Below are 27,999 nucleotides of genomic sequence, written 5' to 3' on the forward strand. Positions count from 1 at the left end.
GCCGGGCGGCGGCGGCGGCGGTGTCGCGCCGGGGCCGGGGCGATGAGCGCGCCGCGCCGGCCCCGCAGCCATGGAGATCCGGTGCGGCGGGCTGCTCTTCAGCTCCCGCTTCGACTCGGGCAACCTGGCGCACGTGGAGAAGGTGGAGCCGCCCGAGGGGGACGGCGGACCCGCGGCCTGCGGCGCCGCCCTCCCCGCCGCCGACTACGAGTTCAACGTGTGGACGCGGCCCGACTGCGCCCAGACCGAGTATGAGAACGGCAACAGGTACCGGGCGGCGCCGGCGGGGCCGTTTCGCGCGGGGGGGGGGCTGTCAGGGCCGGGGGAGCCCCGGGGAGGGGGGCGACAGGGTCTGGGGGGGGCTGTCAGGGCCGGGGGAGCCCCGGGGAGGGGGATAACAGGGTCTGGGGGGGCTGTCAGGGCCGGGGGAGCCCCGGGGAGGGGGATAACAGGGTCTGGGGGGGGCTGTCAGGGCCGGGGGAGCCCCGGGGAGGGGGGGTGACAGGGTCTGGGGGGGGCTGTCAGGGCCGGGGGAGCCCCGGGGAGGGGGGCGACAGGGTCTGGGGGGGGCTGTCAGGGCCGGGGGAGCCCCGGGGAGGGGGGCGACAGGGTCTGGGGGGGGCTGTCAGGGCCGGGGGAGCCCCGGGGAGGGGGATAACAGGGTCTGGGGGGGGCTGTCAGGGCCGGGGGAGCCCCGGGGGGGGGGATAACAGGGTCTGGGGGGGCTGTCAGGGCCGGGGGAGCCCCGGGGAGGGGGATAACAGGGTCTGGGGGGGGCTGTCAGGGCTGGTGGGGTCCTGGGGAGGGGCTGGCGGGGTCCCGGAGGGTCTGGGGGTGCTGTCAGGCCCAGCGGGGTCTGGGGGGCCCTTGGGGGGACCCCGCAGCAGGCCTGACCCGGTGCTGTGTTCCCCCCCCCCAGGTCCTGGTTCTACTTCAGCGTGAAGGGGGGGGCTCCGGGGAAGCTGATCAAGCTGCACATCCTGAACATGAACAAGCAGAGCCGGCTCTACTCCCAGGGCATGTCCCCCTTCGTGCGCACGCTGCCCGTGCGGCCCCGCTGGGAGCGCATCCGCGAGCGGCCCAGCTTCGAGGTACCGCCGTGCCGGCCGGGGCTGCGGGAGGGGGGCGCTTGGGGGGCCGGCGCAAGGGCCAGGGGGAGGCCGAGTGCTGGGGTGCGACACACACACCCTCTGCTCTCCCGACCGGGGGAGCTTGAGCGTTCCTCGGCAGGATGGGCAGGGTCGACTGAACCGTTGTCATGTGCTTCGGCCCCTCTGAGGAGGAGGAGGAGGAGGACGGAGCGTTCCTGGAGAGATCCCTTCCCGAGGACTTTGAAGGGAGGACCCGGTAGCTGTCCTTCCTGCTGGCTGGCTTGTGCCAAGCGGCAGGTTCTTGCTGGATAATCCTGGTGCTGATTGCAAAGCGCACGTGTTATTTTCCTTCCTGTTCATCAGCTGTCACAGCGGCTGGTAAGCAGCTTTTCGTGCTCGACTGTGAGGAGACTGGTACCCTAATGAGGGAAACGGTTTGGGTTGAAGAGTGGCTGTTCGGAAGCCCTGCAGGCTGAAGCCAGTAGGAATGGGGACAGCAGCAGGGCGTCTCTCGCAGCCTCATTAAGGTGTTTGGGTCTCAAACATGCTATTGTAGGGAGTTTGCTCTTCCCGGCACTGTCTGTCTTTGGTCTGGGTAGGGACAGCTTGCTGGAAGATCAGTCGCTGCTGCTCGGGGTTGTCTTTGCTGCGTGCACAGCTGCTGCTCCTTGCCAGCTTGCCTCGGCTGCGTGGGGATGCTGAGCGGGGACTAGTGAGAATCTCGCACCCCCCAACTCGGAATAGAAAAGGTCTCTGTTTGGCCGTGCCGACTCCAGGGAACGACACAATGTGCAGCTGAACTTTGTAGTACTGATTAACTTTGCTAAGCAAGCCAAACTGGAGTAATTATTCTTCAGGCTTTAAGTATTGGAAGGTGAGCCTAAGGGCAGGAGTGAATCCTCTGGATTTCCCAGAGAGCTTTACACAAGGGCTAAGCGCAGGGTGACGTGTTTTGCATTCCTTGGAGGACGTGAGTGCTGTGCGGCAGGAAGGCCGCACAGCTAGGTGAACAAGGAAATCGAAGGGAACAGCTTGGTGTTTCAGGGATACAAGCAGATGCAGGCTGGAATCTGCATGGATCGTAGCTTTGTTTTCCATTCTGCAGCCACTGGTTAGAGATGAGGGAGCACGTGCTAGATGACACCTGATGCACGAGGGAAATGGTGAACTGCAGGACGCCCGCTGGCAGCAGCGTCTGCCTCGCCTCTGTCCTGGGGGTGGCTCTGCATGGCCTCTGGCTGTCTCCGCTCCCAGCAGCCGTGCTAGGTGCTCAGCCTCTGCTTTGTGTCTGTCCCAGATGGTGGAGACCCAGTTTGTGCTGTCCTTCGTGCACCGCTTCGTGGAGTACCGCGGCGCCACCACCTACTTTGCCTTCTGTTACCCCTTCTCCTACACGGAGTGCCAGGAGATGCTGGCGCAGCTGGACAGCCGCTTTGAAGAGTGCAAAAACATGTCTCCCAGCAGGTGCGCACCATCCGTTGCTCTCTTCCTCCCCCCTTGCTGACCTGCTTGTTTGTGCTGTATCTCTGGAAGTACAGTATTGTCCAGCCTCTCTGGCAGCAGCTGTTTGGAAGGCGGAGATGGGGTTTCTGTGCCTTCTGCTCTCTCCCCTTAGCTCCGTGGTGCTTGATCCACTCACGCTCCAGCTCTGGCATGAGCAGCTGCAGCAGTTTGCCCTGTGCTCCTTGTCTCCCAAAAACACTTCTAGAGAGGGACAGGCAGCACATGGCTAGAGGGTCCTTTAAAGCTTGGGGCTAGATCCCCCTCATGTTCCCAGTTCTGAGGTCAGATTTGCCTCTATCCCCAACAGGAGACTTTTTTGCTTCAACCCTTCTGGGAAGTGAGGAGGCAGAGGCTGAAGAGGGACTGTAACAGAACTGCTTCCCTTTTTCAAAGAGGAGGGGTTCCCAGAGACCTGAGACCTCTTTAAGCCAAGACTTTGTTTCCTTTTACCTTCCTGGCTGCAGAATATTCTCCTTGAGGCACCTCTCTTCCATGGCTTCCTTCCTTTACAACTGCTGTTGTGAAGAGAGTAATGGTTTATTGTAAGATGTTCATTCCTTAAAATGCCATTTCATGAAGAATTATGAGAATTTCAAAATGTGGCATTCACTCAGCAAGGATTTCATGGTGATATCTTAGCCTTTGTGAGTCAAACTCATCTATTGATGTAAAGCCTCCGAATCCCATGGGGTTGCAGCAAGGGTGGATGGGCCCAAGAGAACCCTTCTGCAGGAGGCCGTGACCCCCCTTTTGTAGTGGGAGCTGCTGCTTGTTCGGGGGAGCTGTTAGCGTGGGGAGCTGGAGGGATGTCTGTGTGCTGCCTAACCTGATCGCGCTGCCCGCTTTGCTTGTTCATTGTATCCTGTGCCCTCGAGTCAAGCTGACATCCAGTCCTCCAGCAGGAGTATCCGAGAGGCTTGTGCATGTTCAGGCCTGTCAGTAATCCCAAATACACCTTGCTGCTTCTGGATGTTTGCCTTGGACCTCTGCAGGCTGTCTCAAAGGAGAGCGTGCTGCTTCTGCTTACCCTGTTGTGGGGGGTCCTTGCAGGAGGCCAGTTCCTTTTGCCAGTAAGGGTTTTTTTTCTCTGTCCTGTGCTGCCCAGGTGAGGTTCATCTGACTGATGACTGTAGGCATCAACAGTGTGGCTGACCGTAGGAGCTAGTCACCCAGAGCTCCTCTTCAGCTAGGGAGAATCAAAGCAGTGTGGTCCCGAGGCCTGGGCCAGCGCTGTTTCCTCTTAATGAGCTGCTGCTTAGGAGCGCTCGTTTTCTTCGCTGACTCTGAGGGGAGCCCACAGTGACCAGCTCGGCTGCAGACGCCTGCAGGTAGCAGGGGAGGGTTTCACTGTAGCGGTCAAGCCGAGGCTATGGTGCTCCTCAGGGGCCGGGAGCAGAGCGAGCAGGGGCACAGCCCTGGACAAGCTGGTAGAGGCAAACCTCAAGGCTGTAGATGTGGGGAGCATCCCGCTGCCCAGACTAGGAGCCCTTCGTTCCTTAGGGGATCTCCACCCGTGCCGCAGGGAGCGGGGGTTAGTGCCGTGTCCCTTAGTTCCCGGCGTGACAGCACGCTCAGTCAGGAGGGGAGCTGCCCCGGCGATGCCGCCTCCTCTTTCTCCTTCGTGGGGAGAAGGCTGACCCGTGTGTTGCCAGCTGAAAGGGAAGACTGTCTGTCTCTCCTTTCCCTGCAGTCCCCTCGACTCCGTCTATTACCATCGAGAGCTGCTCTGCCACTCCTTGGACAAGCTGCGGGTGGACTTGCTCACTGTCACCTCGTGCCACGGCATGCTGGAGAAGCGAGAGCCCAGGCTGGACAAGCTCTTCCCGGACAGCACCACTCCTCGACCTCATTGCTTTGCAGGAAAGAGGGTGAGTCGCTGTGCTGCGTTTGGGGCTGAGTCAGGAGCACAGAGCGCGTAGCCAGCAGATTCCCGGAGGCCTGGCCATGCTGCTGGTTAGTGCATCAGGTCTTGCCACTACTGCTGCTTCTCTGACTTGAAAGCTGTAGTGTCCTGAAAGGTGGGAATGTTAAAGTGGGTGAAGTATTGGAAGCAGGGAGAATCTGTGAGATATTTCACAGAATCCCAGAATAGTTGCACTGAGGCATGGGAATTGGTAACATACCAGGAGCCCCCAGTGCATCTATATCATCTTAGCACTATGAAATGTCTTCCACGTGTGTGTTTCTCAGGACAAAAATTTGCATCTCATTTCCTTGGAGTTTTGTTCTGTCCTCTTTTTATTACTGTTGCTACCCTGAGCTATAAAGAAATTGATAGAAGTGCTGTATTTGGAGGGTCAAGCCCTGCTAATGTAGGTGCGTCCTGCCAGCTGAGGAAGGGCAGGCAGTGCTGTCAGCAGCTGCACAAAGCAACTGCTGGTGTCTGCAGGGCTGGATGGGCAGCTGTGAGACTGCATACAAATCTGGGTAGAGCTTTTCAGGAGGTGTTTTATGTCTCCTTTGCAGTCAAGCTTGTTCTCTGATTGCTCAGGGCTCTTCCCTGGAGCTCTTATACTGCTCTGCCTCTCCTTCACATGTGTTCTGGTTTTCTTGATAGCAAACTGTGGGGATTTTGCTCCTTAAATCTCACACAGGAATAACCAGCCTCATTCCAAGCAGGAACTAGGAGAGAGGCAGTGGACAAAGAAGTCACTAAGACCGTTGTGCTGCAACACATGATACCTAGTCGTTTAATCCATATAGAGGCCTTAGCTCCATCCTGGGCAGCGTGATGCCCTACTTGTGGCATAGGGGTAGAGCCCTAGGAAGCATTTGGTCCCTTGGCTGAGCCACTGCAGCATTTCCTGGGGCAGGCAGGAAGCTGCTGGCCATCATCAGTGTCTCTTTGCCCCCAGGTGTTCTTCCTGAGCAGTAGAGTCCACCCGGGGGAAACACCCTCCAGCTTCGTCTTCAACGGCTTCCTGGATTTCATCCTGCGAGAGGAGGACCCCCGTGCCCAAATGCTGCGGCGGATGTTTGTCTTTAAGCTCATTCCGATGCTGAACCCAGATGGGGTGGTACGAGGCCACTATCGGTGAGTGTCCTGCTGGAGTGGGTGGCAGGTAGAGGTGTAGCTAAGAGGCAACGCAGGGCAAGAGCAAACGGGGACCCCTGCGTGAGCACCAGGATGCAGCCTGGACACAGCTGCAGGTTTGGCAGGGTCCGGGCTGGGCTCTTCTCTTCCCGTTTGGAGCCTGCTGTGCCTCTTCTGGAGTCTGTAAAGAACAGTTCCAAGATTTTGTATCGCTGGAAAAATGAGCTGAGTTGCACAGGGTGCAGAAATCTCTCCTTGTTACCTCCCAGGATCTCTGACAAGGGCTTGGGGCTGTTTTTGCCTGTGTAGGTAATCTCCAGGATCAGTGCTTTCCAGCTTGGGTAAGCAATGCTGCCGTGTGCCTTTGAGGACCTTGCACGCTCTCTTGTCCATGCTGTCCATGGCATGTCAGAGCTGTGCCCGGGGCACAGCTTTGCCCCAGGGGCAAAGCTTTGGGGCAGAATCCCTGTCTTCCCCCCTGTGCCTGTTTATGAGGTGGGGGTGTGTAGATGGATGGTTCGGCGAGTTTCCTTTCTTCCAGTTCCTGGGTCAGGAAGCTTGCAAGATGCAGTGGCCTGTGTCCTTCAGGTGCCAGCGCCCTGCTGAACTCTGGCAAATGAACCTGCCATCCAAATCCTGGAGATGTGGGGGTCGGGGATTGGGTTGCGGTTGGGGGAGGGCTCTGGCCTGAGTCGGTCCGGGCATGACGGTGGCGAGACTGGGCTGTGGGAAAAGGGGGCCTGGGGTGCAGTGGAGCTGGTCTGGGGGAAGGAGAGCTTAGAGGCTGGAGTAGGGTGGGAGCTGGGCCCTTCAGGTGGTGAGGGTGCAATGGGGGCAAGATCTTGGGTGCCGGAACTGACAGGGAGCCTGACAACAGGCTCAGCCCTTGGCCCAGGCCTCAGGGTAAGGAGATGGCTGGAGCGGGGCTATAACTGCTGAGGGCTGGGCCTGCTGCTGAAGGGACATAGCATAAAACGAAGTGCCAGCAGCACAGCAGTGTTTGCCTCGCCAGACTGCAACGCTCTGCCTTTCTCCAGAACTGGGAGAGTTGCCCGGGAGGTCCCTAGCTCCTGCTGCTGGGAGGTAGCAAGACTGACAGCAGGCTGCCTTCCCCCTTCATCGTCTCTTTCCCTGCTGGCAGTGCTCAACCCCTCTTCTGCTCCCAGCACTAGCACTTGTCGGACCCCTCCCTTGCTGGCTGCCTGTCAGAAAACAAACTCGATACACAGCAATGAGGTCTTTGCTGCTGGGTTAGCAAATTGAATCAGTTTGGGGAGCGGTCTGACGACCACCAGGCCTTGCACGAGAGTTAGAGATTGCGTGGCTGGCAGCAGAGGTGGCAGTTGTGGTTCAGGTGGACGGTGGGACTGCAGCAGCTCCCGTTTGGTGTGGTGGAACCGCACCAGGGGACCGTTTTGTGAGCGTGGCTGAGGGGCTCTCCTCGTGACCTGCGCCCTGAGACTGCGTGGGGCTCAGCTGGGAGCAGAGAACCAGAACCATACCCTGCTGACCGTGAAGGCTGCGGTAGTCCAGGGGCAGCTAGAGCAGCTTTCAGGGCAGGGCGTTCTGGTAGCCAGGCTGAGAGTCTGGCAGCAGGCAGGTTCCTCTCTCCAGGGTAGAGCCCAAAGCCCGTGCCATTACGAGGTGAGTCAGGTCTGCCTTTGCAGAATGGACAGCAGTGTGCAAAGGACCTCACATCTCCTCTGCTTTCTCTCTCTGCAGAACGGACTCCCGTGGGGTAAACCTGAACCGCCAGTATCTTAACCCCGATGCCGAGCTGCACCCTGCAGTATATGGGGCCAAGGCTGTCCTCCTCTACCACCATGTTCACAGCCGTGTCCTGCCAGGCTCTCCTGACTGGAGGACGTATGTCTCCCCACTGAGCACCAGCTCGCTAAGCACAAAATCTTCCAATCATTCCATTCGCAGCAGTGGCCTGTCCCTGGAGGCACCCCTGTCTGAGCTGGAGAAAGCCAATAACCTCCGTAACGCATCCAGCGCCTGGAAAGCCAGCACTTACTTCAGCCCTTCTCAGGACCCCCAGCCATCAGGAGTGCCTGCCACTGAGCTGGGGAACAAGGACCGAGCTGTCTGGATTCTCCCTTCTAACCACACCGTGGAGCACTGTGAGGAGGAAGCCAAGAGGCCTCCATCGACATCTCTCCCAGAAACCATCCTGCCCCAGGACAGTGGGCTGGCCTACTATGTAGATCTTCATGGGCACGCGTCCAAGCGCGGCTGCTTCATGTATGGCAACAGCTTCAATGATGAAAATGATCAGGTGAGGGCAGAAGGATCCTGGGCAGCCTGGGAACTTTCTGCTGTTCCTCCCCCTCCCCGGGGTCCTGCACGCTGCCTCCCGCTCTGCTGGGAGAGGAGGACGGTGAGTCTCACAGTCACGCTAGAAACTGGGCTCCACATTAGGACAGAGGCTGGCACACACGTGGGGGACAGGACACGTGTCCCAGAAGGGGCTGTTGGGCTGGGTGCCTCAAAGGTGATTCTGCCCTACCCGTCTTTAGTGCTCAATGGGATTTCCTCTGCGCTCCCAGGCTTGTGCCTGGGGCACCTGCAGCAGGTCTCGCCTATCTCCGGCTGGAATTGGCGTGCGGAGGACAGGGGAACTGCCCCTCTCTCTCATAACGGATGAGGAGAGTAGGGAAGCGCTGTGCTGCTGGGCTCCTCCTTCCTTGCTACCTCTGAGAGCAGTCTGGTGGGAGGGCCACCCAGCTGGCTGCCTCTGCCTGCTGGAGATGGGGCATGAGGGCAGGCGGGGGCAGGAGGTGTTCCCCAGGTAGGGCTAGAGTCTGGGAGAGGCTGGAAGTGGGTAGGCTGGGCCCTGCCTCAGCCAGCATCCCATTGTGTCCTAGAGTTTGGTGCTGCTAGTGTTGGAGCAAAACAGACAGCTAAGGGCTTCGCGCAAAGTCACCTGTCTTCTTCTCTGTGCATCGTAGGTAGAAAACATGCTGTTCCCTAAACTCATCTCCTTGAACTCTCCTCACTTTGACTTCACGGGCTGTAACTTCTCGGAGAAGAACATGTACGCCAAAGACAAACGGGATGGGCAGTCGAAAGAGGGCAGCGGGCGAGTGGCCATCTACAAAGCCTTGGGTATCATCCATAGGTAGGCAGACCTCTGCTTCAGAGCTGTGCTGCGCTCCTCCCACTTGCTTAACCTCTGTGCTAGCTGATTTGATCCATCTTGGAAAGAGCTGGTCTTGCTGGATGCAGGATGCTAAGGAAAGTTTAAATCGCTTCTCTGATGGTAGGTATGTCTTGCTTTGGCTGTCCGGTGTGGTTGAAACTTGCCCATGGTCTGCACAGGCCGAGAAAAGTATTATAAGCTCAGTGTAATGCAAACAGAAGCAAAGACCCAGCCTTGCATGGCACTGCCACACTCCTGACCTGTAGGCTTTGTCCTGGTTCCCAACTTGTCTCCTTTTTCTCCTGTAGCTTCTGTTCTCTCATATCCCTCCAGTGGCTGTTCTGCTTTTTTGTCCTAGCTTTTGTGGAGTTGCTTGTTCACTGCTTTCCAGAATGTATTCTCCCCTTTCCCAGACGTATATATTTGCATTCAGCTGTAATTAAAACCTATTTAGTTGTAATGGGCCCAGCTTCCCCAGTGGCCCAGATATAACATGGTAAGATTGCTGTGGTGCGTAAAGATGAGGATATTCTTTTGATTTGTAGCAGCCAGATGCTTTTCAACAGTGGTATTCGTGGTCTGTTTTGGTCTGTTATGGTTGCTGGGAACACACAAATACCTGTACCACTCAGACCAGCATCCCGTCTTGCTCTGTTCTGTCCCCAGCAGTGACTAGTAGCAGATGCCAAGGGAAGCGTATAAGAAAAGCGTGTAATACTTCTTTAGTGGATCTCCCATTCCCCAGGAATTTGTGGAAATGTGCAGATACCGCTGGGCCTCATACCAACCCTGGACTCCCACTAGACCCCCCTCGCATCACTTGTCCTGTGAATAGCTGCTTTCTGAGAGTGTGGTTTCCCCGTTGCTTTAAGCGGATACAGGGCCAGACTGCCAGCTGAAGGGTGATCCTGTCGTCTTTCCCTCCTCCCTTCTCCTCAGCTGTCGCTGAGCTCTCTGCTGTTTCTCTGCCTCAGATCTAGCAATCACATGGTCACTGGGTGACCCAGGTGAGCATGTTGATCCAGCTAAAACTAACCTACAGTAATAAATACACTAGTTTTTCAGGATTGCCTTGTTGTTGCGGCTTGCTCTGCAGCCATTTGATTGCCATGGGTGACGGGGAACAGCCCATGGTTAATCAAGCAGCTTACTGCTGAAACACGGCGTGCCGTCTGCTGGTGTCAGGAGTGCTTGTCTTCATTTCAGGGAATGCTATGCAGTGCTGTGTGGGCATATAAAATGGGCGGGGAGAGAGAACGTCTGGGGTTTTTTGCTGGATTAACAAGCTGTCTCTATGTGGTCAGACAAATATGAAAGTGTAGGTAGAGATTTCCCCTCTCGGCAGCTGCAGTCCATTTGATCAGCCAAGCCATCTCTTCTGGTCACAGCTCAGATAGATGCTTTGCCAGTATCTGTTACATATATGCGCTTATTTGTACATGCTCGTGAGACGTTTATTTCTCGAGGAAATTGTTTGACAAAGCCTCTTTGCCTTAGAACCATGCTTGCCGTTGTTTGCAGCTTCCTGCTGGAGAGAGAAGGATTTGTTATGGAGGAATGCGAGGAACAGGTACAACGTGCCTTGTTGTCGGGAACAGTGAAACAAAGCGGGGAAGCCTTTGCGGTAGGCTGTAGCACACAACAAAGCGGCACTCCACGTGCTGTGCTGCTAGCAGCCTGGCAAGAGTATTTATCCCGGCAGATACAATTGCTTGGACGTGTCTTGACTTCTCCCCTTCTTGTGAAGCTGGTGGCTGCATCTGTGAAACACAGGCTGCTCCATGCTGACCATTATTTTCTTTATTTCATTGTAGTGCCTGTTCTTGTTCCCACCTCATCACAATTTCTACTTAAAAAAAAAAAAAAAAAAAGTGAAGTCAAGTCGGAAGAGGTAATTTATAACTGCCTGCTAAAGCAAATGACACATCAGTCCATTGATGAGTACTAGTACTAATTAGATGTGCTAGCTAGAGCATCTGCCAACTAAAGAGGTGAACTGTAGAGCTGCTGCTAGCTGCTGTAACTAAGCAGGATTTTCCCTCTGTTAGTAAGATACTTAAACACAAGAATAGGAAGGAACACAAGTTCTTCACTTAAAATGACCCGTTCATCGATGGCTTTCCTGTACTGGGGGAGGGGAGGTTAGGCTCCTAAACTGGACACAGTACTTAGCCGTGGTCTAACGAGCGCTGGGTGAAGGGAGATCACCACTTGCCTCCATCTCCCGGCTGTGGTCCTGCTCACGCAGCCCAGGACGCTGGTGGCCAGGGCACGCTGCTGGCGCACGTCGCGCTTGTGTCTACCGAGACGCCCAGACCCTTCCGGCAGCGCTGCCCCGTCCCCAGCCCCTGTCGCTGCCGGGGGTTCGTCCTTCCCAGGGCAGGACTTTGCCTTTGCCCCGGTGCGGCTCGTTCCTGCCCGTTCCTGCAGCCGCTCTCGAGCCAGCAGGCTGCTCGGTGTCGTCCCCAAACTTGAGGAGCAGGCGCTCCGCTGCTGCCTCCTCCAGGCCATCGGCAAAAACGCTGGCCAGGACAGGTGCCCAGAGAGCCCCGCGGTTCGCCGCTTCTCGCCAGCCTCTGGGCAGAGACGGCTCAGGAACCGCGGATCTCTGCGCCCAGCCACCAACCAGCTACACCCCTCTGCTTGTCCCCCCTATCTGCACCGTAACATCCCAGCTTGGGCACGGGAATGCTGCGGGAGACGGTCGAAAGCCGTGCTAAAGTGAAGCTGAACGGCAGCCGCTACTGTCCCATTGCCCACAAATCTAGTCATTTTGTTGTGGAAGGTAATCGCGCTGCTCCGGTGCGACTTACCCTTGGCAGATCCGTGCTGACGGCTCCCAGTCACCTTCTCCTCCCTGAGCTTGGACACGTGTCCTGGGAGGGATGCTCCCGGGACGCAGCGAGGCTGGCTGGCCTGGCTTTCCTGGGACTGGCCTTGGCCTTTTCTATGCCGGGGGCAGCGTTTGCCTTTTGCCTGGCATCGGGGCCTCCCCAGTGTCCGTGACCTTCCAGAGGTGACGGAGAGTGGCCTCATGAAGAGCTTGGCCACATCTCGCACCCCTGGGTGCAGCCTGCCAGGGCCCGTGGACTCATGGGCCAAGGTTTCTCGGGTCTCCCTGGCTGGACCCTCGCCCGCTGCTGGTGGTTCTCCTCCTTGAACCCCGTCTCTGGGCACGGAGGCCTGGGAGACCTTGCTGGTGAGGACTGAGGCAAAGATGACGCCGAGTCCCTCAGCCTTGTCTGCGTCTGCCGTCTCTAAATCACCTGTCGCACGCCAGAGCAGGCCCACGTTTTCCTTGTTCAGTCTTTTACTACTAAGGCAGAGGCAGAAGCTCCCCTTGTTGCCCTTGCAAGCCTCGACCCCAGTCGGGCTTTGGCTTTCCCGGCTCCATCCCTGCACGCCCAGGCAATGTTTTTAAGTTCTTCCTTTGTAGCCTGTCCTCAACTCCCCCTCCTCGGTGCTGCTTTTTGCACTGGAGCTTGGTCATGACTTCCCTGCTCAGCCAAGCCAGTCTCCTGATGTCTCCGCTTGTCTTCCTGACTCTTGCGATGGACCGTTCTTGCGCTCGGAGGATGCTGTTCTTAACAACTTGCCGGCTTTTCTAAGCTCCTTTGTCCTTCGGAGCTGCCTCCCATGGGATCCCCCCCACCAGTTCCCTGAATAAGCTGAACTCTGCTCTCCTGAAGTCCAGGGTCTGCACTCTGCCGCTCTTCTTCCTCACTCCCCTCAGGATCTTGAACTCCACTATTTCATGGTCACTACTCACGTTAGCAGCTGAGGCTGCTAATAATTATCACATCCCCAGCCAACAAGCTCCTCCCTGTTAGTGATCCAGCTGTGCATCACCCCCGGGTGGTCCATCGAGGACCCACATACCCATAGCAAGAACTTATCTTCAGCGCCCTACAGAAATGTGGAGGACTCCCTGATTTGCCCAGGGATAGAAGCAGTCTTTAATGTTTCTTTCGTGAATTTTTTTCTTACCGCTTTTGAACGCAGGTACGTTTCTAGCACCCACGGCAGAGATCCACGGGGTAACCAGGAGCCGCTGCTCGTTTTCTCTTCCTGCCAAGTTTGATGTCCCCGGCCATACGAGCCGAGGGGCTGCGAACAATCATTGCTGTTCACGGGTGTCATTTAGGGTTTTCATGGACTTCTTCGTGTTTCTCCCCCAGCTGTTTCTTACCCAGACTGTAAGCTCCCAGACTGTTTAACCATTCTGTTAATGGAGGCCTTTCCATATTATTCTTAACTGATTATTCTTATCGCTTTCTTGCATTTGCTTTTTCTTTCTTCTGTGTTGTCTTGGAGATGGGGAAAGAGATTCAAGATGTAGGCTTGCCATGAACTTCTGTAGTTTCATAGCAATGGTTTCTATTTTGCTCTGTTGTTTTTCCTAATTCCTGTAGCTCAGCTGGGAATGTTTTTTTTAGACAGCTGTTGAACATTGAACCACCATTTCACTGAACTTATTGCTACCCAGTGACCTTGTTCTTGAGCAATAATAGTGAGTTCAGGGTTCATTACTGTTAACGTGAAATTGGAATTGCTTCTTCTCATGTGCATCACTACGCAGTTATCAAACCTGGGCTTCATCTGCTGTGCTATAACCCAGTCCCTCAGAATCACTGAGTGCTGCAGTTCTTCACAGTTCTTTCACTTTTACTACCCTGAAGTTTGCAGGTGTTACTGAGTGGTTATTCATTCTGATCTGGGCTGCTCTTAGTCCTGTTGGGGATGTGCAACAGAACAAACTCATTTTAATGAGGTTTGATATTTGTATCCTTTTGCAGTTCTTTGCACTTTCTGTTTCTGTGTTCAGTACTGTTTTCCTCCTTTCTTGTGGCTTTCCTAGTTCTGACTGCTGCCCTTTTTGTCCCAGTTTGGGCTTTGACCATCCTTGTGTTGCTGCTTCTGGAGGCATTTTTGACTCTCACAAACTCTTAAAAAATCCTGGTTTTTCTTTCTCGCTTCTCTGTGTATATCTTTGCAGTCAATTTCACCGAACTTTCCCCAGCTGTGGGAAACTAATGCAGATGAAGAAGTAAATATATGTTACTGTGACAAAGTTTTACCAGTATTGTGGTATTTAGCAGTGTGGATACCAGAAAAATATCATAACACCTTGACAGATTAAGGCGAGTTTTTCTCCCATCAGTAGTCTGTGTGGCAGGCTTTCCCCCCGACAGAATCCCTCCTATAGCTAAACTGTTTAACACCTCCATCACACTGATCTTCCCACGAGGTTTTGGCCTTGCCAGTTTTATCGGATTTCCTTGGTGAGAATTCCCGGTTCCCCTTGCGCGTTACCACGCTCCTGGCATGGGTTTGCAAACGATCAGAATACGCGTCTTTGCCACGTAGGTTTTTGTAAATGCCGCGGCTCGGTGCGTTTGCTGCACGGTGAGCCGGAGCTCCGACCTCTCCCCCCTCCTCTTCCGTGGCTGACTCGAGTCCCTCCGTGCTGTGGTTCGGCTGCCTGCCATCGGCACGCAGAGCCTGCTCCTCCCTGCAGCGCTCCGCACGTGCAGACCTTCGGCGTCGCGCCCGCCGTTCAGCCCCAGCGGCTGCTCCCCTGGGTTCCTCTGGGACTGGAGGGGCAAGGAGGTCGCTCCGACCTCTTCTTCAGCTCTCCTCCCATTTCTCTAAAGTCTCCTAAATTCCTGCGCTGTGCCGCATCGATGGTTCCAGCGTGTCATTGCCAGAAAATCTAATGGTCCAGCGTGTTCTCATCACTACAGCGGGAAGGTTTGCTCCTTGGGAATGATGTGCTATCCATTATCCTGTGTCATTTGCTGAATCTCTTATCCTGTCCTTAGTGTGAACTCACCAGTGATGACTGCAAACCTTCTTAGGATGACTGAAGAACATCTCTGGGTAGTTGCTTCATCCTGGAAAGACATCAGTTGAGGTGTCCCTAGCAGCTTTCTGTAGGTGCCTCGATTGTTGATTTGCTGCATGTCTGATCGCAGTCAGCACCTCGGCTCTTCGGAAGCGCCAGGCTCCGAGATCACCAGCCACTCCTCTCCTGCTTTCCAGCTCCCTAATGGCTGGTCCTTTCTTTGGCATTGATTTCGGAGTCTGGGTCCTTGGATCCTGTGTCACAGATGCCTGCACATCGATACGCATCTGCTGTCCTTCAGCATGCCTCTGGCTTCCACCTCATGGTCAATTGCTTTTTGTTTTTCTTTTTTACCTCAGCAGATGACCAGATGCGGTGCATGCAAAGCAGACCTACAGCAGAGGTGCAGCTCAGCGGAAGGAGCCCCATGCTCTCCCTTCAGAGCCTGCCCTCTTCGGGCTGCTGGGAGGGATGTCAGCTGGCCTCGGGCAGGCTGTCCTGTGCTTTGCTTGCATGGAGCTGCTTTCCGAGATGCGTCTGCGCCGTGCTCCCTGGCAGAGCACCGAGCAGGCAGCGCTCCTGCGCTTGGGTGCTGCGGGGCCGTGCTGGGTAACACGGGCTTCCCTTGTGTTTCACAGCTACACGCTGGAATGCAACTATAACACCGGGCGCTCGGTGAACAGCATCCCCGTGGCCTGCCACGACAACGGACGGGCCAGCCCTCCGCCCCCTCCTGCCTTCCCGTCCAAATACACCGTGGAGCTGTTTGAGCAGGTGAGCTGCTCGCCGCGGCCCCGGGAGCAGCGCCGGGCGAGCCGCGCAGCCTGCGCTGCAGAGCCCTGCCTGCGCCGAGCCGCGCTGGCGGCCGCTGCAGTCTGGCAGCCCCTGCGCCCGGGGAGAGATTTTCCAGCTCTCTTCTGTTTCTGCCCTTTTATGGGAAATGTCTCCGTGACAACAGCGCAAATCTTGTATCAGTCAATGATGCGGGTTTGGAGAGATGTGTGGGGGACGGAGTTTTCTAAGCGTCAGAGTTCGAGGGCTTTCCGTACTTCCTACCCCTCCCCAAGGACCCTTTGTGGCTGCTCAAGCCGTTAAATCTTCAGCTGAAAAATGCTTTGTTTGCCCTGTTGGCTGGGGCCGCAGACTTCCCAACCCCTGCCCCTCGGGCAGCCTGATGTCATCCCTGCCTCAACGCCACTGCTTACGCGTAAGGCCCTGCGTTCCCCCCCGACGAGTGTGTGGTCGCCTGTGTTTCTAGTGCCTGCGATGAGAGATAGCGAGTCCCTTTGGCCGTCTGCCTCTGACTTGCCCTTGTCCTATGCATATGCTGCGTGCCCAGAGAGAATTCCTATGGGAACGCTCTTGTCCTGGTAGGGGGACCTGACTGGAGCCTGTAACCAAGATAAAATGAGCTTTGGGGGGTTGTTTTGCTGCATCAGGTCCTTAAGCAGCTGCTGCTTTTGTTTGAGACCTTTTCCGTGAGATGCCTCTTGCTCTGGCAGGTTGGGAGAGCCGTGGCTGTAGCAGCACTGGACATGGCAGAGTGCAATCCGTGGCCGCGGATCATCCTGTCCGAGCACAGCTGCCTTAGCAACCTGCGAGCCTGGATGCTGAAGCACGTGCGCGGCATGAAGGGCGCAGCCGGGTGTCCGCAGAAGAAAGGTGCCAGGACCCCTCCCAAGAGCTCCAAGTAAGGGCCTGTCAGGCTAAGTGCTCGTGGCTCCAAAGACTCCAGGGCTCGTTTTTCAAGAGCTGCGGGATGAAACCAGTAAGGGGTGATAAATGTACTCCAAGTGAGTCACCCTGCAGCTGAATGCAGCCAAGATTTATCTGCTTGCTTTTCTACTTTGTAGGGGCCTCTGCTGCGTCCCTGCAGGGTTTGCTTTATGGGCTGTAGAGGTAGCTTCCCCCTCAGCGCTGTGTCATCAGCAGGCAGGAGAGGGATCCCACCAGGGCACACAGCTGCTCTTGTGTGAAGTTATTTGGGATTCATCAGTCCCAGTAACCTGGGAAGTGATTCTCTGCCTGCAGAGAGAACCACCCTCTCTTCTCCTCCGGAGAACCATCCTCTCTCTCCCCAGTCCAGTCAGAGGCTCAGTCCAGGTGGATTTGGGGTCAGGAGCGAGGGAGTGGGAACTTCCAAAATAATGCTGCTGCCCCGAGGTTACCAGGACAGAGACATCCAGTGTAGGACACAGAGGCTTGCAATCACTCAGAGACGCCCAGTTGTGACACTGGCTCTGTTACTGTCCTCAAAAACGGAGCTGCTTGCCAACTTCCAGGATGAGAGTCCTGGAAATCTGGGGGATCTGAGACACATTCGTGTCTCTACAGCTGCACCAGCCTGACACTCCGTGCCTGTGCTGGGGATGGCGCGTCCCGCTCGGCAGCAGCAGGGAGCAGCTGGCTCAGAGGGAACGGGGGAGAGCAGAGGGGCTGGCTGAACAGCTCGCAGAGCCCAGCTGATGCTCCTGTCTCTCGTTCCCCTCCAGCGGGCTCCCGACCTCAACCTCTGATAATGCCCTGTCCCGCATGAGGAGCTTCAGCAATGGCACCAGCGGGAGCGGCAGCAGCCAGCAGGACTCGCCGCAGATCAAACCCTCGCCCAGTTTCACCTTCAGCCTGAGCAGGCCCTCCGGTCCGGCGCCTGCGAGCCAGGGCCCTCAGAGAGGCAGCACTAGAGCCCCGGGATCAGTCAGAGGTAAGCTGGGCTGGGAACCTCTTGTGCGCTTGATCCAGTACCTGAGCTGCTGTGTGAAGCCACAGCCCTGAGGAGAGCTCTGTGCCGGCGTAGCTGTTTGCTTTAACTTAATAAAAGTGGTGTTGCGTGGAAGAAGTGCATGTGAACTGCTGCCCCATCCCCTCAGAAGGGTCCTGGATGCAGCGCAGAGCTCAGCGCTCCGTTTCAAGCAGAGCGGCCTTGGCTGGGTCAGGACAGACGCTGCACAGCGAGACTTGTGACTCCTTCAGCCACGCTTCTGCAGTCAGTGCGGTGGCCCAGCTGTGCTCCTGCCCAGCTGCTTTGCAGCCTCTGGCTGGACAAAATGTGCCCACCACTTCTGTTGCGCTAGAGATTGTAGGAGCTCTGTTCATTGTGGGCTGCCTGGTGAGATGGTCCTTTTCTGTGCTGGTAATGCAGGTGTCCCTGTCTTAACTAGATTACTGTGTGGGGGACAGATGCAATGTGGCTTCTAGAGAAGTCATTGCTCTATTTTCCTCAGCCTCTGCTACTCTTAAAACAATCCTGGGGCCTGTGCTGGGCTATACCAAAGTGCCTTTTTCCTTCCCAGGCACCTGCTGAGAAGCAGTAGATCGTGGCTCATGACTCTGTGGTCATGGGCGACGCAAGTTGGCTGGCAGAGCTGTAATAAGTAACTGGGGGATTTGGACGGGCCCGTGGGGCCTGACTCACAACACCAAACTGCACCAAGCCACCTGCATGGCTTGGAGGAAAGGACACAGCTCACCACCCCTGCCTGCAGCGTCGTCCTGCATGTCCTGGGGCTGCACCGTAGCCTGGCAGGTGCTGACACCGACCTGAGCAGCTGGGGGGGGGGGGTGGCAAAAGGCAAGGTGCTAGCTGTGCCCCTTACGTGCTGGCTTCCTTGCTGCCGCGTGGGGCGTCTCAGCGCTGCTGGCAGGCTGGGCAAGGGCGGACGGCGCCGCTCGGGGCTCTTCTGGAGTTCGGTGCTGCAGTTGGCTGGCTGAGGGTTGGGAATGCCGTGGCGTCCCATGCTGCTCCACGGGCCGGTCCCGCAGGCCCTCTGCCAAGGACGCAGCATGTGCCAGGCTGGGGCTTGGCTGGGAGCTGCGCTCGGCTGTGGGGCTCCAGTCCCCGCTGACCATCGTGGTCTGAAATGTCTCGGTGCCCAAAGATCAGCGGCATGCGAGCAAGAACCTCCCCCGCCACCAGCCGCTGGACAGGGCGCTTTCGGAGTGGAGGGTGCTGCCTGTGTGTCTCTGGGTGTGACTCTTAAAGCTGTTGTTGTGTAAAGGCTCTTTGTACCGATGCTCCTCTCTTGGGAGGGATCACTGAATTTCTGACTGCCGGCTTGTTTCCTGTGCTCTGCCTGTGTTTCACACACTGCTTCGTCCTCCGTGTTTGCTTTCCAGCACTTTGTAGTGACTGTTTCTCATCTGCCGTGAGAACATGGTGGGGAGGAAATAAAAGGCTTATGTTCTCGTGGGCACGTTGTAATGTCTGTTCCTTCTGCCTTGCATGTTTTGTCCACCTGAGAGCCCGCGAGAGCAGTCCGCTAGCCTGAGGTCGCGTGGTGAGAGCAGAGCCTGATTCCCTGCTGCCTCGGACGGTTCATCTCGGGATTTTGTGATAGTTGGGCACGTTAGCGAGGAAAGGTCTTCCTGGGGCTGGAAGGGGAGAGTCTGTCTTGGCAGGAAAGATCGGCTTCGTTCTGAAAAGGCCGCTCGTGCCCCTGCGATGGGAAGGGCTGCTGCAGCGCGGAGGCCGGGAAGCAGCCGGCGTCCCTGCGGCTCAGGGTGGGGTGCGGGAGCTCCGGGTCTCGAGAGCAGCCCTGTGGGGGAAGAGGAGCTCGCTTGCCCGCCCACGCGTGTCCCGTGGTCAGCCGTGCCCGCGGGGGGACCCCGGCCCCGCGCGTTCCGGGCGGCTGCTGGCCTTGCTCTGGCATTGCCCTGGCAGGGCCGTTGTCCCTGGGTGCCTGGCAGCTCGCTCCACCTTCTCAGCCGGCAGAGCCGCTGCTCTCCGAGCGCGAGCGGCTGTGGCAGTACCAGCAAAGCTCAGGGTTCGCGCGGGGATTGCTCTGAAACTTGGCCTAAGAACGCTTTGACCCCACAGCTTTGCCTTGCAAACGCCACATCGTTACCTGCTTGCTGCTCTCCTGTCCCTTGGTGATTCCCGGATGCTGCTCTTGACTCTTCCTTCCCCGGGTGGCAGGGGAAACGGCAACGGGAACACTCGCATCCTGCCTGCACCTGCAAACCCCTAGCTGCAGCCAGCCAAGCCTGGAAAGTGCTGGAGTGCCCGGAGGGTGGCTGTCACGTCCCTGCCGCGTCCCGTCTTGTCCCCTTCCTACACACGCGCTGCCGAGAGCTTTGCTCACGTGGAGCAGGCCAGAGCCTGTAGCCTCCGGCAAGGCGTCAGGGTGAGGGATGGTGCCCGGCTGTCCTGACCTGCCGTGCTCGCGCGAGACGTGGGGCCGTTCTCTCTGTAGCCCGGCAGGCTGTGCCTTTGCTGGAGGTGCCCTGGAAGGGGCAGGTGCCAGCCGCAGCCTTCCGCCACGGCCCTGCCACGGCGTCAAGCCTTGGGAGCTGTGGCTGTGGGGGCACCTTCCCCGGGGCTTGCATGCCCGCCTCGCTCTGCGGGAAGGGCTTTGGGCTACCCGTGCTCTGTGCCGCGGCCCCTCTTCTTCCCTCCGCGCCTGAGTCGCGTCCGCTTCGCCTCCTGCCCCGGCGCCCGTCCGCTCTGCCCTCCTGCCTGGCCTCCGCGCTGTGCTCGCTCGCAGGGCTCCCGGGAGCCACCGCTGTGCCGGCCCGTGGGCCCTGTCTGCGGTGGGGGCTGCGGTCCCTGCAAATGCAGCAGGGAATTCGCTGGTCGGCTGCAGAGATGCAGCCTTCACGTGTCCTGTGCTCCGGCCCCCTAATCATCTTAACTGCCCTCCACTGGGCTTGCTCCAGTCTGTCCACGTCTGCCGAGCCCAGGCTGGACCTGGTGCTCCGTGTGCTGTCCCGTGAGCGCCCAGCCAAGAGGGGTTGGCTCTTCATCGGACCTGCTGCCGACGCTCTCGTTAACGTAGCCTGGGCTGCAGCTGGCCTTTGCTGATTGGAATTCCTGATTGCAGCATCAACCGAGCTATACCTTTTTAGTTTAGGTCAGTTAGTTTTAGTAAAGACAAGTGCAAGATACCATTCATTTATAGTAATCCAATATTACCCCTAAGAGTCACCATCCAGAGAAGTGCTTCCACACACCTTAAACACTCACTTATTTGAACCTACCAGGCATAGACTTGGCAAGAGTTTAGCTCCTGTCCGGTCCGCGCACAGGGTCTCACTTGCTGTAGGGTTGACCGTTGTTCAGTGCTTGCTCAGGCTTTTTAGTTGTTCTCGATTCTTCAGGGGACACAGATGTTGTCACCAACAGATGATGTCCGCCTATCAGGCAAGCCAGTTTCTTCCTTCTAGGTTCCTGGCCAGCCCTGTCTGGGCAGGCCAAGGACGGTCCCAGCCCTTATCTTCCAGGCCCTGTCTTCCTTCAGCTGGAATGACCTGGCACTCGTTTCCTGTTTCTTGCATACCTCAGCTCTTCTGGTATCTCGCAGATATCTGTGCTCGTGTTTCCTTGCAGCACCCTTGCTCTCACGCTGCTCGTTCCACTTCCCTCTTGTCGGCTGCCTATTTATCAGTTTTTGTACACGTGGGGTTAGCTCGTGAGCGCTATCAGCTTGGCTACAAAATGTGCTTATTAGGCAGCTGCAGCAGTACACTAGTGCTTGGAGGGCCTGTTCGCATCCGACACCTTCAGCACTGCCAGGCATGCTGCGGGCTTGTGTTCAACTTGCTGCCCACCGGGATCCCCAGGTCCTCTTCTGCAGAGGTGCTGCCCAGCTTGCCCTGTTGCTTGGGGTTGTTCCGTCCTGGGTGTGAGACTCTGCATTCGCCTTTGAGCTGCGTAAGGTTTCTCTTAGCCCATTTCTGCAGCCTGTTGAGGCCCTGCCCTTTGGTGTATCGATTGCTTTCCCCCAATTTGGCGCTGTCTGTGAACTTGCTGAAGGTGCGATCCAGCCCATCGTCCGGCCTGTTGAGGCAGAGGCTGAACAGTATTGGCCCCGTTATCGACCCTTGAGGAAAGCCGCTAGCAACCAGCTACCCGTCGCGCCTCAAGCTGCGCACCACTGTCTGTTCAGCCCAGCCGCCCATCCAGTCCGTCTCTCTCCAGTTCGGCTACAAGGATGCTATTGGGAACCATGGTGAAAACTTTGCTGAAGTTAAGGTAAATGACGTCCATCCGCTGTCTGTTCTCTCCAGGCTTGTCCACCGCCTCCCAGGAGGCGGCAGCCCAGCGCTTTGACGAGTCCCGTGTGATGCTTATTGGCACATTCCCTGTGATTAGAAAGTCATTTCCCTCCTCAGCGCTCTCAGGTCAGCCCAGCACAATCTGCTTTTTATCCGTCTTCCATTTATCTCCGTATCTTTGGCTGCTGCTTTTAGAACCGATTACAGGGACAGGATTAGGACTGTGACCGGGGCAAACGCAGCCTGCTCTTCTGCGCTTGTTTTAGATCTAGCTCTGTGCGGGCTATCCGGGCACACCCGCTGCTGCTGCCGAGGATGTGCGCTGCCTCCTCTGGGGAGGAGGGGGCTGAGGTAGGTACCTGGAGCTCCCGGCTTTGTTTCTGCCTGGATGCAGTTGTTTCCGTTTCCGTTTCCATATGCCTGCCCTCGTTAGCGGCCCTGTCTTCCCCTGCCTATCTATCTTCTCCATCACCGCTGCTGAAATTTAGCACGGTTTAAAAGCTTGATCTTTAGCCGCAGTACTGTCCTTGTGGCCTTGTGTCTTGTGCTTGCTTCTCTTCAGTCCAGCCTGTTGTTTCCTGTTAGTCCCTCTGTTCCCGTGCTGTGCTGTTTAGTTAGCTGTCACATTCCTCCCCGCAGTGTTTCGGCAGCTGCTAAAGCGACTCCTCTTGCACTTCGGCTTTGGGCTGTGTCTGTTTTGCATTCGCACGCTGCTGGTGCGCTCAGCACCGCGGAGGCACAAAGGCAGCTCACCAGCAAGCGCTCCTGTCTGAGAGGAAAAACAGCCATGCCGTGACCCCCGGAGGGTGCGGGGAACAGGGGAAGGGGGCTCGTTGCCTGGCCGCTGCAGCGGTGCGGAGCGGTGCCGCAGCGTGTTCAGCACTGGCCCGCTCGGCTGGCGCAGCTCCCCCACTCTGCGTCCCGGAGAGCCCCGGGTGTGCATCCGTCCTGGGGTGCCAGGCAGGACGTGGTGTGGCCTGGGACGCTCGGGAGGCATCAGGCCCTTGACGGCCACTGCAGGCCATTGCGGCTGCTGGAGTCACTGCTCCTCCGGCCAGAGCTGCACGGCACGGCCTGCTTCTGGGGCTTGGCTGGGCACCGGCAGCACGCGGGCTCTGCCTCTGCCCCCTGCTCGGGCTGCTCGGGTCCTGGCTCCTCCTGTGCGCCCCCAGCATGGGCCGCGTCTCCCTTGCGCAGGCAGGGCACGGGGCCAGCGCGGCATGCTGCGCTCACTGCCTGGTGCTGGTGGAGCAGCGGGGAGGAGGCCTGCTGCTCCGGAGGGCAGGGCTGCGCTGGCAGGAAGGGTGGCGCGGTCACCACGCAGCATCCTGGCTTGGCGACTGGGGTCCCGGTGGCGACGGGTGGAGGGGCTGGGCCAAGTGCCGCCGTGACCTTTCTGAACTGCCTTTTTCTAACTCCTTCCCTCCCCTTAGAACCGCGAGCCCTGGACAAGCAGCACCAGCAGCACCCGAGCCTGCTGCGAGCAGCATCCGGCAGCATCCACCTGCCTCCTCTCCCTCCCTGTGCCAGGAGCCTGTCGCGGTCACAGCCGCCTCCCCGCTTTGGCCCCTGCTCCCTCCCAGCCTCCCTCACGTCAGGTCTGTATCCCGTCCAGCCCCCCGCCCTCTCCACACGGCTACGGCAAGTTTGCTCAACCAGGCTGTAAGCAGGAAGGTCCCTGCTCTGCTTCATCCCAGCCGGCCCGCACCGGGCTTCCTGCCCGGGAGCAGCGGCAGGGCCCAGCTGGGCTAGCATGCGTGGTGCTGGCGGAGGCAGCACGGGCTGGGGCTCGCGTGCAGAGATCCGAGCCTGCGTGGGAGGGCTCTGCTGCGCGGTGCCGGGGTCCGCAGCCGTGCTCGGCGTCCAGCCCTGTTCTCTGCCCTCCTGCGTGTTGCTCTGCCCACCCCTGGACTCCGTTGCGTGCGGCTCCTGTTCCTGTCCCGACAGGCTGGAGCAGTGGCACTGGGTGCTTGTGATGAGGCCTGTGAGCGTGGGGCCAGGTACGTCTGCTGCCAGGCTCAAATCACCCCGATCGTGGCGTGAGAGGGGCACAAGGGAATAGGAAGAGCTGTGGTGTAAGAGGGGACCAGAGGAGCTGTGGCCCTGCACAGGGACGGTGCTTGCCGCTGGTGAATCCCTCCAGCGGTCTCCAGGGCGGAGTGAGCTGGCGGCACCACAAGCGGAGCAGCCGAAGAGGCGATGGGCACAGGCTCCTTATGGATGGACTTAGCCGAGAGCGGGCTGGGCTGCACCGATCCCGTTCCTGGGGGCCGTGCCGGACTCCGTGGGCGTATGTCACGTTCCAGCTGTGGTCCCGGGGCACGGGAGCCGCCAGGCCTCGCGGGCCGCTTTGTCCATGTCGGTGCATGGCTGGTGCCTGCGCGCGTGGCGAGGGGCTCGGGGCACCCGGACACCTGCCTGGCCAGAGCTGCCCCGCGTAGCCTGCGTGCTGCCGGCAGGGCTCCAGGAGGCCAAAGCTGCCCCGCTCTCCTCCGTGTGCCAGTGCCACTCTGGGAGCTGCACCCAGAGCCCGGAGCTCACAGCTCTACCGTGCTGCTGAGCTGCCTCGCGTGCTGCAGGGCCTCAGCCCTGCCAGCTGGGACCTGGCGCTGCTCGTTCCTCCCCGCACCTCTCAGACTGCTTTTAAACCAGCCTCTCCGCCTCTTACCAGCACTGAGTCCTAAGAGGGAGAGCAGGAGGCTGCTGAACGAGCCCTGAGCTACCTGCAGATCGTGGCCCCCTTGCTCAGGACTTTGTCCTCCTGCCTTGATGCCCACCTCCGGCAGGAATCAGCCCCTCTGGAGCCGGGTGCTCCACGCGCTCCCGCATGGCTGAGCGGGCAGCCAGGCGCACCCCGAGGCCTGGCAGGGGCCCGCACGTGGGGCTCAGAGGAGGCATCGCAGCCCCGCAGGGGATAGGAGCGGTCTGGGGGGGCGGCAGCTGGGGCAGGGGGCCTCGTCCTCCCCGGAGAGCCTGAACCTGCGTCTGGAGCCAGCAGCAGTTTTGGACTGTTGTACATGGTGGGGGGGGGGGGGGGGGGGAGAGGAGCCACAGGAGAGGAAAAGGGCTGTGAAACAGGCTGTCGCGTCCCTGCCCGTCACGGTGGTGGGGCTGGAGGAGGCCCCATGGCTTTGCCCCACCTGGGGCACCTCCTGCCCTGCGCGCAGGGCCGTGCCGCGTCCGGCGGGGGCACCGCGAGGGCGATCCAGGGGTGCCGGCCGGCAAGGCTGGGCCGGTTCTGCGCTGCGGCTGCACTGCCTGGAGACGACAATAAATTTGGTCCCAAAGCTGGCGTCTGGCTGGTTCTTCGCAGACCCCGTTGGCTCCCTTTGCTGCGGGCCGGGAGGCTCTGGGATTTGGCGCTGGGGCTCTCTGGGCTGCGTCCTTGGCGCGCGCCGGGGCCGGATGCCCCGGAGGGCAGCGGCATCAGCTTCGTGGGGCCGGCAGCCCACCTGTGCCGTGGGTCCCATGGGTCCCGCGCGGGCTGAGCTCTGTCTCGTTTGTCACATAGGGACCCTGCCTGCGGGCGACCGGGCAGGGGCATTAGTGGGCGCCGGCCAAGGACCGCGGGAGGCCCAGCGCGGCGGGGGAGAGCCGAAGGCCCCTCACGGCACGGCGCTGCTGCAGGTAACGCTGCGACCATCCCGGGCGCTGGCAAGGGGCGACCGCGGCAGGGAGGGGGCCAGGCTCGGCCACCCCAGCGCCTGGGGGGGGGCTGCCACGGGGGACTGCAGCGAGGGCGAGCGGCTGGGGCGGGCGTGCAGCACCGGGCACCGCAGTCCCCAACAGGCCCGGCTCCGGGGAAAGCCAGGAAAGGGGGCAGCAGCCCCAGGTGTGGCCTGGGAGGACCCCAGGCTGGGGCTGGCTAGTCCTGGCAGCAGTGACACCCCCACCTCCGGCACTGCTGCGTGCCCTCCCCGGGAGCGGGGCTGGCCCCACGGCTCGGCCAGCTGGGACCGAGGGGGGGCACGGGGCTGGGGACAGTCCGTGATGAGGTCGTGCTGGGAGATGTCCGACTCCCTCCCGGCTGCTCCCAAGCTGTCGTCTCCTGCCCCGAGCCATCCGCCCGAGGGGCACATGGGGCACGGCCCACCAACGGCCTGAGCTGGCGGAGGAGCCCCCCACCCCGAGACCCCCGTGCGTGGGGCTTTGCTCCACGTGCATTTGGGACAGTCCCCGTGGCAGGGGCCAAGCGCTGCCGGACCCCCGGCAGCCGTGGGGGGCTCCAGCCCTCTCCTCTCTCTCTGCACAGGTGCTACCGAAGAAGCTGAGCACCACGAGGGCCCTGGAGCAGCCCAGGTGGGTGCTGGCGCAGGCCGCGAGCGTGGGGCAGCCCCAGCGGCCGCCCCCGAGCAACGTCCCCCTGGGGAGCTGGTGCTGCGCGTGGGCTCTGGGCGGAGGCGCCCTCCGCCCCGGCCCTGACCGCGTTCGCCGGCCCCGAAGCTGCCAGGGGCCGGTTGCCCGGCCCAGGCGGGATTGCAGCGCCCCGCTCCCGGCGGCACGTCTCTCAGGGGCGCCGTGTGGTTCTCCGCAGCCCCGGGGCGCTCCCCCCTCGCCCCAGCAGGATCCCTGTGCGGAGGAAAGGGGTAGCGGCCGGCCAGAGCCTGACGGGGCTCCGCTCCGACAGCACCGCGGCCCTCCAGGCCTGGAAGCAGAGCTGCGGCGCGCCCCGGGCTGCGCAGCCTCCACCAGGTAGGGGAGGACAAGCCCCGGCCCCGACGCGGGGGCTGCTGCCGTCCCGCTCCGGCAGGGCCCTGCGCGGGCCGGGGTCTGCTGCCGTGCCGTGCCGAGCTGAGCCTGGCCTCCCGCCGGCCCCGCTCACCCCCACGCCGGAGGGGGCTGTGAGCCCCGCACCAGCCCCCAGCGCGGCAGGGCAGGCACGGGGCTCGGCCCGGGAGCTGTTGGGGCCGGTGCCCCCGCACTGGGGACGCCCTGGCCCGGCCCTGACACACTGGCAGCCCCAAGGCTCTGCTATGGGGCCAAGCACCCGCTGGCCCCGTGCCTGCCCCAGGGGCCCCCATGCCGCGCTGGCCGCTGACCTCCGTCTCTATCCCTGCAGGGCTCTGCCGGGAGGCTCCAGCTCCTGGCACAGGGGTGCAGACAGCAGGGCAAATCTTCCTGTGCGAGAGCAAGCGCCTGCACCCCAAGGTACCGCCCCGGGCCCTGGGAGAGCTTGGGGGCTGGCAAGGGGGGCACAGCCCTGCTCTGCCCCTGCCCGTAGGGCTGGCAGGAGCCACTGCTCCAGGGGGATCCCGGCCCCTCTCTCCACCCTGCTCTGCTCTGCTCTGTTGCAGCATCCACCGGGCCCCGCCGCAGACTCCCCCTCGCTCAGCTCCTACCGCCAGCTCCTGTCCTTCTGCGCTGAGGCCTGATCGCAGCCACCAGCGCCAGCCACGCCACATGCGGGCCCCCGCCCTGGCTCTGCCCACCCTCCCTGCGCCGGGGTCCGCGCGTGTGCGCAGGGCCGGGCCGGGCCGGCAGCCGCTCCAGCCTCCTTTCAGACCAAAGCTGCACGTTGGTGCAGAGCCCAGGCCCGCGGTGGTGCCCAGGGGCCCCGGGGCACGGACCTGCTCTGCCTCTCACCCCTGCCAGACTCTCCTGGGCTCTGCAGCACTCAGGGTCTGGACACAGCAGGGAGCCACCAACCTGCTCAGCCACCAGTGCCTACACCTCGCGCTGGGCTCAGCCTGCCGCCGCCGGGGCCTGGCTCGGACACGCGTCACCCTCCGGGCCTGCTCGGTGCGGACCAAGCTGCTGGCACATGTCACGTGCTGCACTGCCCCTTCTCGAGGCAGCTCGCAGCCCCCGGGCCGCAACCTCCCCACCCCAGCTGCCCCCAGGGGCCCCGCTTCTCCCGGCACTCAGCACGGCTCAGGGGAGGCACCGGGCCAGTCCTGCCCTGAGATCCCAGGGCCCCCAGCTCCCAGCCTCCCTCCTGCCAGGCAGCCTCGGGCGCAGGCCAATTCCCCACCGGAGCCAGGCCCCGTCCCGTGGGGCCCTGCCCGTGGCCCGGCAGCACCTCGCTGGGCCGAGGGTGCTGGAGAGCAGCGTGGCTGGGGTGGCCCTGGCGGCAGGTCCAGCCCGGGCAGCTCCCGCCGGCCCCGCGCTGCGCAGGTCTCGTCGGTGGGTTGAAGATATTTTTACGGAATAGGGTTTTGTCTCGTACTGTGTTTCTATTAAAGTTTGTTTGGAAGAAGCATGGTGTCCTGCTTCAGCACAGACCCCCAGCAGCTCGGCCGGCCGCGCTGCGGGACCCCCGCCCTGTCGGCGCTGGAAGGACGGATGCAGCGATGCTCCAGGCGTTTATTAGCGCACGGGTGGCGCTCAGCCGGGCGCTGGGCCTTGCTCTGTCCTGGCCACCATGGCGCGGCTGCTGCTCGGCTCGGCACGG

The 27,999-nt window shown here is 59.9% G+C and overlaps 1 protein-coding gene across 4 annotated transcripts; it reads left to right on the forward strand.

Annotated features, from left to right (window-relative positions):
- Positions 1–27,999, forward strand: AGBL5 (AGBL carboxypeptidase 5). Of its 4 annotated transcripts, XM_067294513.1 has the most exons (18): positions 1–267; positions 920–1,091; positions 2,389–2,555; positions 4,285–4,462; positions 5,450–5,628; positions 7,351–7,909; positions 8,583–8,752; positions 15,257–15,392; positions 16,121–16,308; positions 17,111–17,319; positions 21,621–21,734; positions 21,875–21,959; positions 23,042–23,206; positions 25,120–25,235; positions 25,861–25,907; positions 26,143–26,300; positions 26,668–26,756; positions 26,903–27,999. In XM_067294513.1, the coding sequence occupies exons 1-18, from the start codon at positions 71–73 to the stop codon at positions 26,971–26,973; spliced, it is 3,000 nt and encodes a 999-aa protein (XP_067150614.1). In that variant the 5' UTR covers positions 1–70; the 3' UTR covers positions 26,974–27,999. The 4 variants fall into 4 exon arrangements, with proteins under 4 accessions (XP_067150614.1, XP_067150615.1, XP_067150617.1 ...); XM_067294514.1 differs by lacking the exons at positions 21,621–21,734; positions 21,875–21,959; XM_067294516.1 differs by lacking the exons at positions 21,621–21,734; positions 21,875–21,959; positions 23,042–23,206; ... (3 more) ...; positions 26,668–26,756; positions 26,903–27,999 and adding an exon at positions 21,367–21,604.

The sequence above is a fragment of the Apteryx mantelli genome, chromosome 3 (assembly GCF_036417845.1).
Source record: "Apteryx mantelli isolate bAptMan1 chromosome 3, bAptMan1.hap1, whole genome shotgun sequence".
In the NCBI taxonomy this organism is placed as follows: domain Eukaryota; kingdom Metazoa; phylum Chordata; class Aves; order Apterygiformes; family Apterygidae; genus Apteryx; species Apteryx mantelli.